The following is a 19,774-nucleotide window of genomic DNA, read 5'->3' as shown; positions in this document are numbered from 1 at the left end:
CAGCATCTCCTCTGCCCCTGTGTCCAGCATCTCCTCTGCCCCTGTGTCCAGCATCTCCTCTGCCCCTGTGTGTCCAGCATCTCCTCTGCCCCTGTGTCCAGCATCTCCTCTGCCCCTGTGTCCAGCATCTCCTCTGCCCCTGTGTCCAGCATCTCCTCTGCCCCTGTGTCCAGCATCTCCTCTGCCCCTGTCTGTGTCCAGCATCTCCTCTGCCCCTGTGTCCAGCATCTCCTCTGCCCCTGTGTCCAGCATCTCCTCTGCCCCTGTGTCCAGCATCTCCTCTGCCCCTGTGTCCAGCATCTCCTCTGCCCCTGTGTCCAGCATCTCCTCTGCCCCTGTGTCCAGCATCTCCTCTGCCCCTGTGTCCAGCATCTCCTCTGCCCCTGTGTCCAGCATCTCCTCTGCCCCTGTGTCCAGCATCTCCTCTGCCCCTGTCTGTGTCCAGCATCTCCTCTGCCCCTGTCTGTGTCCAGCATCTCCTCTGCCCCTGTCTGTGTCCAGCATCTCCTCTGCCCCTGTCTGTGTTCAGCATCTCCTCTGCCCCTGTGTGTCCAGCATCTCCTCTGCCCCTGTCTGTGTCCAGCATCTCCTCTGCCCCTGTCTGTGTCCAGCATCTCCTCTGCCCCTGTGTGTCCAGCATCTCCTCTGCCCCTGTCTGTGTCCAGCATCTCCTCTGCCCCTGTCTGTGTCCAGCATCTCCTCTGCCCCTGTCTGTGTCCAGCATCTCCTCTGCCCCTGTCTGTGTCCAGCATCTCCTCTGCCCCTGTCTGTGTCCAGCATCTCCTCTGCCCCTGTCTGTGTCCAGCATCTCCTCTGCCCCTGTCTGTGTCCAGCATCTCCTCTGCCCCTGTCTGTGTCCAGCATCTCCTCTGCCCCTGTCTGTGTCCAGCATCTCCTCTGCCCCTGTCTGTGTCCAGCATCTCCTCTGCCCCTGTGTGTCCAGCATCTCCTCTGCCCCTGTCTGTGTCCAGCATCTCCTCTGCCCCTGTCTGTGTCCAGCATCTCCTCTGCCCCTGTCTGTGTCCAGCATCTCCTCTGCCCCTGTCTGTGTCCAGCATCTCCTCTGCCCCTGTCTGTGTCCAGCATCTCCTCTGCCCCTGTCTGTGTCCAGCATCTCCTCTGCCCCTGTCTGTGTCCAGCATCTCCTCTGCCCCTGTCTGTGTCCAGCATCTCCTCTGCCCCTGTCTGTGTCCAGCATCTCCTCTGCCCCGGGCCCCCTCCCCTGGATCGCCGCTACCAAAAAAAAAAAAAAACTTCTTACCTTGCCATGCTCCCGCGGCGGGCGAAGCTCCTCCACGCAGGTGAAGGACGCACTCGCCGGCGGCTGACGATGACGTCAGATGCCAGCGAGGTGCGACTGCGCACTGCCGCCGTTCAAGTCAGCTGCCAGCCTCCGACTGGCTGGCGGCGACTGTTAACTATTGACGTGCGGGCACGGGCCCGCACGTCAATAGTGAGCCGCAGCGCCTGCAGGGGGGACCCGGTGAGCAGATGAGACGGGGCCCGATGCGGGCCCCCTCTGCCCACCGGGCCCCATACGCCAGTCATGGCTGTCATGCCCTGATGGCGGCCCTGATCAGTGAGGCCGGCGATCTCTCAGAGGATTATTTAGAGTGGATACAATTGTTGCAAACCCTTAGGACCTTCAGCCTCAGGGTTTGAGCTCTGATGTAGGTCACTGGGCAATCTGTGAATGGGATAACATGGACACACCTGCTGGGAGTTGTAGTCTCAAAACAGATGTAGACTTTCAGGACATGATCACGCTCCCGAGGTCTCAGGCGAGAGATTTCATTGTCATGTTTCCTATCACAATTTTATCTTTCTATACAGATGAAACATGGCATGGATAGCATCATCCATGTTTTTGATATTATGTTAGAAGTGGTAGGCTGGCCTTACTGTGATGTGAGTGAATGGGTTATGTTCGTCACAATGCCGAAAATATATCTCCCATAAATATCGGATCAATGCAAACCCCAATATTCATTACTGGCTCCAGAAATGATGATATCTCCCATAAATATCGGATCAATGCAAACCCCAATATTCATTACTGGCTCCGGAAATGATTTGTGATGTGAGTGAATGCGTTATGTTCGTCACAACGCCGAAAATATATCTCCCATAAATATCAGATCAATGCAAACCCCAATATTCATTACTGGCTCCGGAAATGATGATATCTCCCATAAATATCGGATCAATGCAAACCCCAATATTCATTACTGGCTCCGGAAATGATGTGTGATGTGTGATGTGAGTGAATGCGTTATGTTCGTCACAATGCCGAAAATATATCTCCCATAAATATCGGAACAATGCAAACCCCAATATTCATTACTGGCTCCGGAAATGATGTGTGATGTGAGTGAATGCGTTATGTTCGTCACAACGCCGAAAATATATCTCCCATAAATATCGGAACAATGCAAACCCCAATATTCATTACTGGCTCCGGAAATGATGATATCTCCCATAAATATCGGATCAATGCAAACCCCAATATTCATTACTGGCTCTGGAAAGTCTGAGATAATTCATTCTTGCTTCGGGAATTGTATTTCTCTGCCTACGATTATACAAATCCTAGACTTGGTGGCTGGCTGTAAGCAGATCCCCTGTTGTAATTACCTGCTCATGACAGGATCTTCTATTTCAATGGAGGTTGAAGTGTCAGCTTTTTCTCACTTCCCCAGTTATAATTAATCCCATATGATTAATGTGAGGGTGATCTGTCCCCTCTCCGGAGATGTCTGTATGGATTTTACAGTTTTTCTATGCAGACGGTAACATAACGTTGTCTTCTTTCCACCTAGCGTACACCTGCTGGTCTGGCTGCGTAGAGGTCGATCCAGAGACGGAAGCCGTCGCTGGGAAAGAATTTAAGATCCGATGTATTTCCTGCAAGAAGCGAGGAGAGACGGTGGCCAAAACCTTCACAGAGTGGTATTTTAAAGGAGAAGGAATGGAGAAATTTGACCTGGTGAGTAATCAGTGAAGAGAGGGATATACAGCTGAAGGGACAATGGCGGACGGAGCATGGAGAGGGATATATTACCTGTACGACAGACCATGCTGGTATAACCTGGGCATCTCCTGTGTATAATTATATATGTACAGCTGGTACAACCTGGGCATCTCCTATATATAATGATATATCTACAGCTGGTACAACCTGGGCATCTCCTGTACATAATGATATACTGTATGTACAGCTGGTATAACCTGGGCATCTCCTGTATATAATGATATATGTACAGCTGGTATAACCTGGGTATCTCCTGTATATAATGATATATGTACAGCTGGTATAACCTGGGTATCTCCTGTATGTAATTATATACTGTATGTACAGCTGGTATAACCTGGGCATCTCCTGTATATAATGATATATGTACAGCTGGTACAACCTGGGCATCTCCTGTATATAATAATATATGTACAGCTGGTATAACCTGGGTATCTCCTGTATATACAGTGGGGCAAAAAAGTATTTATTCAGTCAGCAATAGTGCAAGTTCCACCACTTAAAAAGATGAGAGGCGTCTGTAATTTACATCATAGGTAGACCTCAACGATGGGAGACAAATTGAGAAAAAAAAATCCAGAAAATCACATTGTCTGTTTTTTTATCATTTTATTTGCATATTATGGTGGAAAATAAGTATTTGGTCAGAAACAAACAATCAAGATTTCTGGCTCTCACAGACCTGTAACTTCTTCTTTAAGAGTCTCCTCTTTCCTCCACTCATTACCTGTAGTAATGGCACCTGTTTAAACTTGTTATCAGTATAAAAAGACACCTGTGCACACCCTCAAACAGTCTGACTCCAAACTCCACTATGGTGAAGACCAAAGAGCTGTCAAAGGACACCAGAAACAAAACTGTAGCCCTGCACCAGGCTGGGAAGACTGAATCTGCAATAGCCAACCAGCTTGGAGTGAAGAAATCAACAGTGGGAGCAATAATTAGAAAATGGAAGACATACAAGACCACTGATAATCTCCCTCGATCTGGGGCTCCACGCAAAATCCCACCCCGTGGGGTCAGAATGATCACAAGAACGGTGAGCAAAAATCCCAGAACCACGCGGGGGGACCTAGTGAATGAACTGCAGAGAGCTGGGACCAATGTAACAAGGCCTACCATAAGTAACACACTACGCCACCATGGACTCAGATCCTGCAGTGCCAGACGTGTCCCACTGTTTAAGCCAGTACATGTCCGGGCCCGTCTGAAGTTTGCTAGAGAGCATTTGGATGATCCAGAGGAGTTTTGGGAGAATGTCCTATGGTCTGATGAAACCAAACTGGAACTGTTTGGTAGAAACACAACTTGTCGTGTTTGTAGGAAAAAGAATACTGAGTTGCATCCATCAAACACCATACCTACTGTAAAGCATGGTGGTGGAAACATCATGCTTTGGGGCTGTTTCTCTGCAAAGGGGCCAGGACGACTGATCCGGGTACATGAAAGAATGAATGGGGCCATGTATCGTGAGATTTTGAGTGCAAACCTCCTTCCATCAGCAAGGGCATTGAAGATGAAACGTGGCTGGGTCTTTCAACATGACAATGATCCAAAGCACACCGCCAGGGCAACAAAGGAGTGGCTTCGTAAGAAGCATTTCAAGGTTCTGGAGTGGCCTAGCCAGTCTCCAGATCTCAACCCTATAGAAAACCTTTGGAGGGAGTTGAAAGTCCGTGTTGCCAAGCGAAAAGCCAAAAACATCACTGCTCTAGAGGAGATCTGCATGGAGGAATGGGCCAACATACCAACAACAGTGTGTGGCAACCTTGTGAAGACTTACAGAAAACGTTTGACCTCTGTCATTGCCAACAAAGGATATATTACAAAGTATTGAGATGAAATTTTGTTTCTGACCAAATACTTATTTTCCACCATAATATGCAAATAAAATGTTAAAAAAACAGACAATGTGATTTTCTGGATTTTTTTTTCTCAGTTTGTCTCCCATAGTTGAGGTCTACCTATGATGTAAATTACAGACGCCTCTCATCTTTTTAAGTGGTGGAACTTGCACTATTGCTGACTGACTAAATACTTTTTTGCCCCACTGTAATTATATACTGTATGTACAGCTGGTATAACCTGGGCATCTCCTGTATATAATGATATATGTACAGCTGGTACAACCTGGGCATCTCCTGTATATAATGATATACTGTATGTACAGCTGGTATATCCTGGGCATCGTGTGTATATAATTATATATGTACAGCTGGTATAACCTGGGCATCTCCTGTATATAATTATATATGTACAGCTGGTATCACCTGGGCATCTCCTGTGTATAATTATATATGTACAGCTGGTATAACCTGGGCAACTCCTGTATATAATTATATATGTACAGCTGGTATAACCTGGGCATCTCCTGTATATAATTACATATGTACAGCCGGTATATCCTGGGCATCTCCTGTATATAATTATATATGTACAGCCGGTATAACCTGGGCATCTCCTGTACATAATGATATATGTACAGCCGGTATAACCTGGGTATCTCCTGTGTATAATTATGTATGTACAGATGGTATAACCTGGGCATCTCCTGTATATAATTATATATGTACAGCTGGTATAACCTGGGCAACTCCTGTATATAATTATATATATACAGCTGGTATAACCTGGGCATCTCCTGTATATAATGATATATCTACAACTGGTATAACCCGGGCATCTCCTGTGTATAATTATATTTGTACAGCTGATATAACTTGGGCATCTCCTGTATATAATTATATATGTACAGCTGGTATAACCTGGGCAACTCCTGTATATAATTATATATATACAGCTGGTATAACCTGGGCATCTCCTGTATATAATGATATATCTACAACTGGTATAACCCGGGCATCTCCTGTGTATAATTATATTTGTACAGCTGATATAACTTGGGCATCTCCTGTATATAATTATATATGTACAGCCGGTATAACCTGGGCATCTCCTGTATATAATTATATATGTACAGCCGGTATAACCTGGGCATCTCCTATATATAATTATATATGTACAGCCGGTATAACCTGGGCATATCCTGTATATAATTATATATGTACAGCCGGTATAACCTGGGCATCTCCTGTATATAATTATATATGTACAGCCGGTATAACCTGGGCATCTCCTGTACATAATGATATATGTACAGCCGGTATAACCTGGGTATCTCCTGAGTATAATTATGTATGTACAGATGGTATAACCTGGGCATCTGCTGTGTATAATTATGTATGTACAGCCAGTATAACCTGGGCATCTCCTGTATATAATTATATATGTACAGCCGGTATAACCTGGGCATCTCCTGTACATAATGATATATGTACAGCTGGTGTAACCTGGGCATCTCCTGTATATAATTATATATGCACAGCTGGTATAACCTGAGTATCCCCTGTATATAATTATATACTGTTTGTACAGCTGGTTTAACCTGGGCATCTCCTGTACATATTGATATATGTACAGCCGGTATAACCTGGGCATCTCCTGTATATAATTATATATGTACAGCTGGTATAACCTGGGCATCTCCTGTGCATATTGATATATGTACAGCTGGTGTAACCTTGGCATCTCCTGTATGTAAATATATATGTACAGCCGGTATAACCTGGGCATCTCGTGTATATAATTATATATGTACAGCCGGTGTAACCTGGGCATCTCCTATATATAATTATATATGTACAGCTGGTATAACCTGGGCATCTCCTTTATATAATTATATATGTAAAGCTGGTATAACCTGGGCATCTACTGTATATAATTATATATATACAGCTGGTATAACATGAGGATCTCCTGTACATAATTATATATAGTTACATAGTTACATAGTTACATAGTTATTAAGGTTGAAGGAAGACTATATGTCCATCTAGTTCAACCCATAACCTAACCTAACATGCCCTAACATGTTGATCCAGAGGAAGGCAAAAAAAACCCATGTGCAAAGAGTAAGCTCCACATTGGGGAAAAAAATTCCTTCCCGACTCCACATACGGCAATCAGACTAGTTCCCTGGATCAACGCCCTATCAAGGAATCTAGTGTATATACCCTGTAACATTATACTTTTCCAGAAAGGTATCCAGTCCCCTCTTAAATTTAAGTAATGAATCACTCATTACAACATCACACGGCAGAGAGTTCCATAGTCTCACTGCTCTTACAGTAAAGAATCCGCGTCTGTTATTATGCTTAAACCTTTTTTCCTCCAAACGCAGAGGATGCCCCCTTGTCCCTGTTTCAGGTCTATGATTAAAAAGATCATCAGAAAGGTCTTTGTACTGTCCCCTCATATATTTATACATTAAAATGAGATCACCCCTTAGTCTTCGTTTTTCCAAACTAAATAGCCCCAAGTGTAATAACCTATCTTGGTATTGCAGACCCCCCAGTCCTCTAATAACCTTGGTCGCTCTTCTCTGCACCCGCTCCAGTTCAGCTATGTCTTTCTTATACACCGGAGACCAGAACTGTGCACAGTATTCTAAGTGTGGTCGAACTAGTGACTTGTATAGAGGTAAAATTATATTCTCCTCATGAGCATCTATGCCTCTTTTAATGCATCCCATTATTTTATTTGCCTTTGTAGCAGCTGCCTGACACTGGCCACTGAATTTAAGTTTGTCATCCACCCATACACCCAGGTCTTTTTCATTGACGGTTTTGCCCAGAGTTTTAGAATTAAGCACATAATTATACATCTTATTACTTCTACCCAAGTGCATGACCTTACATTTATCCCCATTAAAGCTCATTTGCCATTTATCAGCCCAAGCTTCTAGTTTACATAAATCATCCTGTAATATAAAATTGTCCTCCTCTGTATTGATTACCCTGCAGAGTTTAGTGTCATCTGCAAATATTGAAATTCTACTCTGAATGCCCCCTACAAGGTCATTAATAAATATGTTAAAAAGTAGAGGGCCCAATACTGACCCCTGTGGTTCCCCACTGCTAACCGCTACCCAGTCCGACCGTGCTCCATTAATAACCACCCTTTGTTTCCTATCCCTGAGCCAGCTCTCAACCCACTTACACATATTTTCCCCTATCCCCATTATTCTCATTTTATGTATCAACCTTTTGTGTGGCACCGTATCAAAAGCTTTTGAAAAGTCCATATACACTACATCCACTGGGTTCCCTTGGTCCAATCCGGAACTTACCTCTTCATAGAAACTGATCAAATTAGTCTGACATGAACGGTCCCTAGTAAACCTGTGCTGATACTGGGTCATGAGGTTATTCCTCTTCAGATACTCCAGTATAGCGTCCCTTAGAATGCCCTCCAGGATTTTACCCACAGTAGAGGTTAAGCTTACTGGCCTATAGTTTCCGAGTTCAGTTTTTGTTCCCTTTTTGAATATTGGCACCACATTTGCTATACGCCAGTCCTGTGGTACAGACCCTGTTATTATGGAGTCTTTAAAGATTAAAAATAATGGTCTATCAATGACTGTACTTAATTCCTGCAGTACTCGAGGGTGTATCCCATCCGGGCCCGGAGATTTGTCAATTTTAGTGATTTTTAGACGCCGCCGCACTTCCTGCTGGGTTAAGCAGGTGACATTTAATTGGGAATTTTTATCACTAGTCATTTTGTCTGCCATGGGATTTTCTTGTGTAAGTACTGATGAAAAAAACTCTTTTAGCATATTGGCTTTTTCCTCATCCTCATCCACCATCTCACCCAGACTATTTTTAAGGGGGCCAACACTATCATTTTTTAGTTTCTTACTATTTATGTAGTTAAAGAATATTTTAGGATTATTTTTACTCACTCTGGCAATGAGTCTCTCTGTCTCAATCTTTGCTGCCTTGATTTGCTTTTTACAGAATTTATTTAATTTTCTGTATTTATTTAATGCCTCCTACTTCCTTTAATTCTCTAAATGCTTTCTTTTTGTCCCTTATTGCGCCCCTTACAGCTCTATTTAGCCATATTGGTTTCCTCCTATTTCTAGTATGTTTATTCCCATATGGTATATACTGTGCACAGGTCCTATCCAGGATGCTAATAAACGTCTCCCATTTTCTCTGTGTATTTTTGTGTCTCAGGATATTGTCCCAGTTAATTGCACCAAGATCCTCTCTCATCCGTTGGAAATTTGCCCTCCTGAAGTTTAGTGTCCTTGTAACCCCTCTACTACACATCTTTTTAAAGGATACATGAAAACTTATTATTTTGTGATCGCTATTTCCCAAGTAACCCCCAACCCTTATATTTGCTATGCGGTCTGGCCTGTTGGTTAATATTAGGTCTAGCAGTGCCCCCCTTCTTGTTGGGTCCTGAACCAGTTGTGAAAGGTAATTGTCTCTCATAATTGTCAAAAACCGATTACCTTTGCTGGAACTGCAGGTTTCTGTTCCCCAATCTATTTCAGGGTAGTTGAAGTCCCCCATAATAATGACTTCTCCTTGAGTCGCAGCTTCATCTATTTGCTTTACGAGGATATTCTCCATTGCTTCCATTATTTTTGGAGATTTATAACAAACCCCTATCAGTAATTTATTATTTTTTCCCCCTCCCCTTATCTCCACCCTCAGGGATTCTACATTTTCATTAAATTCACCTATATTATCGCGCAGGATGGGTTTTAAGGATGATTTTACATATAGACACACCCCACCCCCTCGCTTATCTGTACGGTCATTTCTGAACAGGCTATAGCCCTGCAAGTTAACAGCCCAGTCATGGCTCTCATCCAGCCACGTTTCAGATATCCCCACCATGTCATAATTATGCTCCAACAACATTAGTTCTAATTCGTCCATTTTGTTGGCGAGGCTTCTGGCATTAGTATACATGCACTTTATGTTCCTCTCTGTACTTCTATTTCTTAAATTATTATCTGTTCTGACCCCACCCCCCATGCCACCGCCACCCCCAACTTCCTTATTTGTGCCCAGGACTCTGTCTGCACTATCTTCCCCTCCTATAAAATGAATACCCTCCCCCCCAATTCCTAGTTTAAACACTCCTCCAACCTTCTAGCCATTCTCTTCCCCAGCACAGCTGCACCCTCCCCATTGAGGTGCAGCCCGTCCCTAGCGTAGAGCCTGTAGCCAACTGAGAAGTCGGCCCAGTTCTGCAGGAACCCAAACCCCTCTTTCCTACACCAATTCTTGAGCCACTTATTAACCTCCCTAATCTCCCGTTGCCTCTCTGGCGTGGCACGTGGTACCGGCAGTATTTCGGAAAATACCACGTTGGAGGTCCTTGCTTTCAGCTTGCAGCCTAATTCCCTGAAATCATCTTTAAGGACCTTCCACCTACCTCTAACTTTGTCATTAGTGCCAATGTGCACCATGACCGCTGGGTCCTCACCAGCCCCTCCCAATAATCTGTCCACCCGATCAGCGATGTGTCGGACTCGAGCGCCAGGTAGGCAGCACACCGTTCGACGATCCCTGTCTTTGTGACAGATTGCCCTATCTGTTCCCCTAATAATTGAGTCGCCCACTACCAGCACCTGTCTGGCCTGCCCTGCTCTCCTATTTCCCTCCTATGTACAGCCGGTATAACCTGGGCATCTCCTGTATATAATGATATATGTACAGCTGGTATAACCTGGTCATCTCCTGTATATAATTATATATGAAGAGCTGGTATAACCTGGGCATCTCCTGTATATAATTATATATGAAGAGCTGGTATAACCTGGGCATCTCCTGTATATAATTATATATGTACAGCTGGTATAACCTGGGCATCTCCTGTATATAATTATATATGTACAGCTGGTATAACCTGGGCATCTCCTGTATATAATTATATATGTACAGCTGGTATAACCTGAGCATCTCCTGTATATAATTTGTTGTGAATTCTGTGATCAAGCTCCCTCCTGTGGTCACGAGTGGTACTGCGGCTTCTGAGTTTCCTTCCTCAGGTGATGAGGTTAAGTCGTTAGGTGCTGCTCTATTTAACTCCACCTAGTGCTTTGATCCTGGCCTCCAGTCAATGTTCTAGTATTGGTCTTGCTTCCTCCTGGATCGTTCCTGTGGCCTGTCTGCTCAGCATAAGCTAAGTTCTGCTTGTGTTACTTTTGTTGCTATATTTTCTGTCCAGCTTGCTTAATTGGTTTTTCTTGCTTGCTGGAAGCTCTGAGACGCAGAGGGAGCACCTCCGTACCGTTAGTCGGTGCGGAGGGTCTTTTTGCCCCTCTGCGTGGTTGTTTGTAGGTTTTTGTGTTGACCGCAAAGCTATCTTTCCTATCCTCGGTCTATTCAGTAAGTCGGGCCTCACTTTGCTAAATCTATTTCATCTCTACGTTTGTCTTTTCATCTTACTCACAGTCATTATATGTGGGGGGCTGCCTTTTCCTTTGGGGTATTTCTCTGAGGCAAGGTAGGCTTATTTTTCTGTCTTCAGGCCTAGCTAGTTTCTCAGGCTGTGCCGAGTTGCATAGGGAGTGTTAGGCGCAATCCACGGCTGCCTCTAGTGTGGTGTGATAGGATTAGGGATTGCGGTCAGCAGAGTTCCCACGTCTCAGAGCTCGTCCTATGTTTTTTGGTTATTGTCAGGTCACTTTATGTGCTCTGAACTTCAAGGTCCATTGTGGTTCTGAATTACCTATTCATAACAATAATTATATATGTACAGCTGGTATAACCTGGGCATCTCCTGTATATAATTATACATGTACAGCTGCTATAACCTGGGCATCTCCTGTATATAATTATATATGTACAGCTGGTATAACCTGGGCATCTCCTGTATATAATTATATATGTACAGCTGCTATAACCTGGGCATCTCCTGTATATAATTATACATGTACAGCCGGTATAACCTGGGCATCTCCTGTATATAATTATATATGTACAGCTGGTATAACCTGGGCATCTCCTGTATATAATTATATATGTACAGCTGGTATAACCTGGGCATCTCCTGTATATCATTATACATGTACAGCTGGTATAACCTGGGCATCAGCTACCATAAGTTGTTCATTTACTGGTATGTAGTGCTGGTATAACCTGGGTGCAGTCTGGTAGATCATCGTTGTCTCCTCTCTTCAAAGTTGTGTCTTTTGCACTTGTCAAATTGTGGAGATGTCAGCGATATAAATATTCATTGGTTTTGTTTATTTTTAACTTTCCTTCTTTGTTTACTGTAAATCTTCACTTGTTTTAATGATTTTTGTATTTAAAGGATCCTGTGATAGAAATCCTCCCCTTCCTCCTCCTCTTCTTCTTCCTCCTCCTCCTCCTCTTCTTTTTCCTCCTCCTCCTGCTCCTTCTGGGGCTGCAGGCCTTTCTGTTCCTGGGTAATCTGGGTGACTGCCTTTATAGTGGGCAAGTAGGATATCTGTGACAGACCAGCTCAGACTGATACAGTGCAGTTCCATTGGGGTTACTGTATTGCCTTATGGAGCAGCGCTGCACTGTAAAGCATGACTTGAAGGCCTTATGGAGATGGCTCTGCAGTGTAATGCATGACTTGAAGGCCTTATGGAGCAGTGCTGTACTGTAAAGCATGACTTGAAGGCCTTATGGAGCAGCTCTGCACTGTAATGCATGAATTGAAGGCCTTATGGAGCAGCGCTGCACTGTAAAGCATGACTTGAAGGCCTTATGGAGCAGTGCTGCACTGTAAAGCATCACTTGAAGGCCTTATGAGGCAGCGCTGCAGTGTTAAGCATGACTTGAAGGCCTTATGGAGCAGTGCTGCACTGTAAAGCATCACTTGAAGGCCTTATGAGGCAGCGCTGCAGTGTTAAGCATGACTTAAAGGCCTTATGGAGCAGCGCTGCAGTGTAAAGCATTACTTGAAGGCCTTATGAGGCAGCGCTGCAGTGTAAAGCATGACTTAAAGGCCTTATGGAGCAGCGCTGCAGTGTAAAGCATTACTTGAAGGCCTTATGAGGCAGCGCTACAGTGTAAAGCATGACTTAAAGGCCTTATGGAGCAGTGCTGCAGTGTAAAGCATTACTTGAAGGCCTTATGAGGCAGCGCTGCAGTGTTAAGCATGACTTAAAGGCCTTATGGAGCAGCGCTGCAGTGTAAAGCATTACTTGAAGGCCTTATGAGGCAGCGCTACAGAGTAAAGCATGACTTGAAGGCCTTATGGAGCAGTGCTGCACTGTAAAGCATCACTTGAAGGCCTTATGAGGCAGCGCTGCAGTGTAAAGCATCACTTGAAGGCCTTATGGAGCAGCGATGCACTGTAAAGCATGACTTGAAGGCCTTATGGAGCACCGCTGCACTGTAAAGCATGACTTGAAGGCCTTATGGAGCAGTGCTGCAGTGTAAAGCATGACTTGAAGGCCTTATGAGGCAGCACTGCAGTGTAAAGCATGACTTGAAGGCCTTATGGAGCAGCGCTGCACTGTAAAACATGGCCTAAGTCCAGAGAAAAACCCTTCCTGATGCCGTTTCTAGAGAAGACGCTGAGTTCATGGGGGGACACAGACAGAAGGGGCCCTGTATATGAGTCCAGCAGGTTGAAGTGGCCTCCTGACCTCTGGGGCCCTTGCATGGTGGACGCAGACAGAAGAGGCCCCTGTGCCTGAACAATATATGGCCCCTTTAGAGGCCAATAGTTCCTGACCATGCACAATTCCACCTGCTTGGGAGGTTATGTGGCCCCTGACCTCCGGGCCCTTGCACGGTTGCACCAATGGTTGAGCTCTGCAGACACTTGACGTCCCTTTTGTCTTCCCCGCCCAGATCCTCACCTACCAGTACCCGCAGACGATCGTGGACGACGAGCGCTTCGTAGGGCGCCTGAAGTGGAACGGGAGCAGACGCACGGACGACTTGCAGGACATGTCCGTGGTCATCTCCAACGTGTCATTCGATCACGCGGGGACCTACATGTGCAGCGTCAACCGCACGCTGATCTTCGAAAGCCACGAATACAACACCAACGTCACCAAATTCATGGACATCACAGTGGTGAGCAAAGGTGAGTGACGGCACAAAACAAGAGGAACATGGAGTTTCTGGAGACAATCAAACACCATGAGTTGTTCAAGCGGTTTTTTTTGGGGGGGGAGTTTTTGGAGGAGTTTTTATTTTTTGAAAAGTTTTGGAAGAGTTTTTTTCTCCTCTCTTTTTGAAGCCTTTTGATTGGACAGCGCCTGGTTTGCAGAGGTCTTCTGCTGGAATCACAACTTAGAAGTCACCAGCACTTTCTTTTTTATCTACCAGAAGTTTTCCAAAACCTTTTCAGTTACAAAAAAACCCTCCCAAAACTCCTCCTATGAAAAGCAAAGTGAAATTCCCAAAAATAAGAACTGAAAAGGTTTTCAAAGAGATTTTGAAGCAGTTTTAAGGAGGATTTTTGGAAAGTTTCATGTAGTCTTCATGTACTGTTGATGCCTCTGGTGTTCTATCTATTCATGTACTGATGATGGTTCTGGTGTTCTATCTATGTACTGATGATGATTTTGGTTACTTATTCATGTACTGATGATGGTTCTGGTGCTCTATCTATTTATGTACTGATGATGATTTTGGTTACTTATTCATGTACTGATGATGGTTCTGGTGTTCTATCTATTTATGTACTGATGATGATTTTGGTTACGTATTCATGTACTGATGATGGTTCTGGTGTTTTATCTATTTATGTACTGATGATGATTTTGGTTACTTATTCATGTACTGATGATGGTTCTGGTGTTCTATCTGTTTATGTACTGATGATGATTTTGGTTACGTATTCATGTACTGATGATGGCTCTGATGATGAATATGATGAATTGATCGATAAGACTCTGTCTCCCGTCACAGGAAACAGGGATATCGCATCCATAGTCTCAGAGATCATGATGTACGTCCTCATCGTAGTGCTCACAATATGGCTGGTGGCCGAAATGATCTACTGTTATAAGAAGATTGCTGCGGCCGGGGAGGAGCAAGTGCTGGAAAACGCGTGAGTGCGAGATCGGGAGACTTTGAGACTAAATGTAGCATATATCTGATATATATTAACTATCAGACAGGACCCCATGTCTGAGACTTAGGGGTAGCACTTTCTATTGTCCCAGGTACAAGATTGCTGGAAAGTCAGGTTATCCTCCATTACATACGCCAGAAGAGTCCCATAGATTTATTAATATGTATCGCCATCTAGTGGTAATACTGTGCACTGCCTGAAAAAGAAGGGCACCATAGATTTATTAACATGTATCACCATCTAGTGGCAATACAGAGTATTGCCTCAAAAAGAAGAGAACCATAGATTTGTTAATATGTATCGCCATCTAGTGTTCATACTGAGTATTGCCCCCAAAAGTTAAAATTTGAAGTTTACGAATCGAATCCTGAATCCTTTTGAAACATTGAATATTTCGGATTATCAGAAAACGTGGAAATGACGAAAACATATCCCAACGTAAAATATAGCAATCAAATGAGTCTATTTTTTCCCCATACTATTTGCTGGCTTTAACTCCATTTATATCACTTGGAGTACAGATGATGGCAGTGATGGGTCAGCACCTCTCTCTGAGTGTTTTGCTTATTGAAACAATCTCCTGCAGCAGCTAGAGAGACTCAGGATTTGAGCTGACCCATCACTGCCATCATCTGTACTCCCAATGATTACACTTTGATAGCAATGCAGCTGAAGGCAGGAGAAAAAAGCTGCCTTCTTTACATGGCACCAATTATTTTCTATGGTGCATCTACAAAAGCCACCACTAGAGGGAGCTCACTGCACAGTGCCTTATTATAGCATTCAATGCACAACTATATGACTGCTATTGAGCTCCCTCTAGTGGCGGTTTCAGGTAGTCAGAATTTATTAAGAATCTATACAAGGAATATGGATAAAAACAAATATGTAAAGAAATATTAAGAAATTATTAAGCATAAAATCTGAGATTTAAACATTTTACAAAATCACTTTGAGATTGGCTTCTTTGATTTTTCCAAATATGTAAATTGTGTTCTCCACCTTTTTTTTTTTGCATTGTATTGTACAGAATTTGACTCATTTTCTACTTATTTTCCTTATTTTCACAGTTCAGATTATTTAGCAATAACCACTGAAACTAAAGATAATTGCCTAGGAGTGCAGCCGCAGGAGTAGGGGGACCCAGGACAGTGACACAGGGAAACCAGGTAAGTGGCCGCCGAATTAATTCTGTGTAGCAATAGGGGGTGCAGAGGTAGCACCTTGTCCTTAGTGCATGAAAGAACCTAATGGCTCCTCTTGGGCAGGGCTTCGTAAAAAGTGGGCGGTTTTGGGGGGGTTTTCAGACTGCAACCTTGTGATGCAAAAAAAAAAAGGAGAACTATAGGGGGTTAATTAAGGTGCACTTCTCCTTTAACTGTAATATTTTCAACAGCTGGAAGAACAGGTGGAGCCAGGAGTAACAAAACACTGCTGGGAGGACCGAAAACTGTAACGGGTCACAATTCAGCCCGCCACCGCCAACAACACCGCCGCCGCCACCAACCTATCCTGTCTCCGCCAAGATCTGCTCCAAATCGCTTTTCTATGCCAAACAGCGTAAAAGAAGTGGACAAGACTCGGCTCGCTTCGCCCCGGGTCGCACACATATGCAATGCTCCTTAGCTTCATCATTGCCCTCACCAGCAATGAAGTGGTTAAGGAAATTTACCAAAAAAAAAGCTTCTGTGGAAAGTAATTGCATTGTAATTGCTTGATGTTTTTTTTTGTGGGGGAGAGGGGGGATAAGGGGCTCCATTCACAGGAGATGATCAAATGAACCAGAAAACAAAAATATCTATTTTATTTATTTTTTACGTATATTATTCGACACATGGCGAGAAATCCAAGGGGCATGTTTAATATTCCGTGCATGTCGCTCCTGATGCATATCCTTTATTTTTTTATCTGCTGCTGCAAAAGACCATAAATGCGCCTAGTCTTGCATATGCTCAGCCGCGTAGATGGGGCGTTCACTCTCACAGTAATGTCAAGCAACATGCTGTAACGTGGTCTGGCATTCGACGAGTTAAACCCCCGCACATTCGAAGCTTTAATTTTAACGCTGGCGCTCGGGACAGTGATTACCTGGAGATGATCGTTGGAAAAAGAAACGGATAGAACTCACTCGGCTCTGCTGTTCCAGTGTCCGCCATTGGGGTGACATTTTGAATGTGAACTATGGGATGCAATCCAAGTGTGGTTACCCATCTCCTGCTGTGCACTGGGTCTGGGAGGGAAAAAAATGGGTTTAATGACTTTTTATCAAAGCATGTTATTTATTTTGTAATACAGAATAAAACACAAAAAAGAGAATACATTAGATTCTATTATGTATGATTGAAAGAGGAAGATTTGATCCGGCTGCTCCTCCTCCTCTGAAGCTTGCAAACACATTTTAAGCCAAGCAAATTTCTCACCTATTAATAGATTAGGAAATATCAACTTCTGCACTATATATTTTCACCACTAGATGGCACTGTAGAGTATTGTGCAATGTGTGGAGATGCACTCTCCTCAACAGCACTCCAGGTGGTCAGGCAGTGTATTGCACTTGAAATATATCACTTTAGGAAATGTGGAGGGTGGAAAAGACCCCTTTAGGGACCCTCTGAAAATAAAACTAAACATTAATAAAATAAAAAATTAATGAAAAATAAAATTATTTAGTTAAAAAGGGTGCACATTATGACTTCTTCTTGGCAATATATCACTTTACTAAATATGGAGGGTGGAAAAGACCCCATTAGGGACCCTTTCCGTTGAGAATAAAAATTAATAAAAAAATAATGAAAAATAAAATTCCTTCTCTTAAAAAGATGTGCATTATGATTTCTTATTGATTTCAATGGGAATTATGTAATTACGATAACTAAATGACCACGATTCTTAATTGTCAGTGGAGTGCGCAATAAGCCAAACATTGGTGCCATCATAATGAATGATAACCCCCAAACTGATCAATTTAGTAAACCTTTTAGGTTTTTCAGCCAAACTCTCTTTTGCACAAGGCGTATTAAAAATCTCTTAACCTAATTAAAGGACAACTCCAGGCCAAAAATGAAGATTGGACTGCAATTAATCACAATGTATCATTTCCCTTCATTATACTCTCGGGAGCTTTTGAAGCTGAGATCCGCTGTTCTGTGAGGTCCTCGCTCTGGAACTGCTCCATTACTGACTCCATGAGTTTGCAGAGAAACTATATAGTTAGTTATGAAAGGAGAACAATAGTGACCACCTGATTGTCAAGACCCAGGGTTTGAAATAGAGACAAAAACTCAACATAGTGACCTCATGAACTCCTGGGTATCTTTGATGATCTATTGATCATATTTCATGATATTCTGGTTATTCCTGGTGGTCCAGGGGTTTAGCAGCTATCCCTGGTGTGCTACTAGTATCACATGTGATCCTGCTGATAGTGTCCAGCATTACTGACAGAATTTCTCCATCTCTAGTGACCTCAGTAAATGTCCCTGGTGGTCCAGGGGTTTAATATCTATGACCACCTGCTTGTGATGACCCAAATAACGCACTGCAACATGGTGACCCAATTATGGGGTGCAGAGTCTTGTTCCTAACTGGTGATTTCTTTTTTTCCTATCCTCAACTGGTGATTACTGGGTATCATTGAGGATCTAGTGAACATTTGGAGGCTGTGATTGTCCCTGGTGGTCCAGGGGTTTAATAGTTATGACCACCGTTTTCGTGATGACCCAATGATAGATTCCTTTGAAAAAATTTCACTACAACATGGTGACCCAATCTCTAACTGGTGATTCTTTATTTTTTCTCTCTCCTCCAGTGGTGATTACTGGGTATCATTGAGGATCTAGTGATAATTTGGAAGCTGTAATTGTCCCTGGTGGTCCAGGGGTTTAACAGCTGTGATGGCCCAATGATAGATTCATACACAATAATTTCACTACCACATGGTGACCCAATGATGTTAAGTTCTGCCTCTAACTGGTGATTCTTTATTTTTTCTCTATCCATAACTGGTGATTACTGAGTATCATTGAGGATCTAGTGAACATTCGGAGGTTTTGATTGACTCTGGTGGTCCAGGGGTTTATTGACTATCCCTGGTGTGCTAGTGATATTCCATATAACCAGTGGGGATCCAGTTTATTTCGTTGCACACATTGACGGTAACAACGTCTTCATCTCTAGTGACCTCCATGGACCTTCCATCTCAACTCTGCAAACTTTAGGGCAACTAAAGCAGTTGATTGACAGCAGGACCTTCTCAGAGAGCGGCTCATCTCCGAATTCTGTGATTATGATGTAAGGGGGAGTTTTTGGTTAAGTGCAGTCTCTCCTGGAGTCGGCCTCTGAAGCCTCACGGGGAGCTTGTGATGCCGGAAGAAACTTCCTCAGTAGCATATGATTTAGTAGGGCTACTGCGTAGCCGCAAATTATATATGATGCATGCTGAACTTACTGTACCAACAAGCTGCAGCCTTGCAAAGCAAGCTTCTACTGTCTTACTGTGCCTGCTTCTTAACCCTTCGCGAACCAGCCGATGCGTCACGCTGGAGATGAAGGCGTTAAACCCATCTGTCCGTCATCACCCGCTGTCACCATGTTAGTCCCTACTGTAAAACGCCATCTTTTTCTCCTCTTTTATTATTTTTTTATATATATGTATCATTTTGCATTCTTTATTATAATTTGGCTTGGGCATTTGCGGGCCGTGCTGATAATTATTTTCTTTTTTTGTTTGATTTTTTTTTTTTTTAAATAAAATATTCTATTTATTTGACTGAGAATAATAAAGAAATCTAACAATATAAATATTTAAAA

The 19,774-nt window shown here is 43.4% G+C and overlaps 1 protein-coding gene across 1 annotated transcript in view; it reads left to right on the top strand.

Annotated features, from left to right (window-relative positions):
- Positions 1–19,774, top strand: part of LOC138651450 (sodium channel regulatory subunit beta-1-like) — a 49,184-nt gene extending 29,410 nt beyond the window's left edge. Inside the window, exons 3-7 of the mRNA XM_069741663.1 lie at positions 2,820–2,986; positions 13,732–13,969; positions 14,800–14,941; positions 16,036–16,134; positions 16,362–19,774. Of these exons, the coding sequence (XP_069597764.1) occupies positions 2,820–2,986; positions 13,732–13,969; positions 14,800–14,941; positions 16,036–16,102 (614 nt within the window). The 3' untranslated portion in view covers positions 16,103–16,134; positions 16,362–19,774. The remainder of the gene's footprint in view (positions 1–2,819; positions 2,987–13,731; positions 13,970–14,799; positions 14,942–16,035; positions 16,135–16,361) is intronic.

Source organism: Ranitomeya imitator, chromosome 10 (genome assembly GCF_032444005.1).
Source record: "Ranitomeya imitator isolate aRanImi1 chromosome 10, aRanImi1.pri, whole genome shotgun sequence".
NCBI classification, from domain to species: domain Eukaryota; kingdom Metazoa; phylum Chordata; class Amphibia; order Anura; family Dendrobatidae; genus Ranitomeya; species Ranitomeya imitator.
This window is presented reverse-complemented; position numbering and strand designations above follow the sequence as displayed.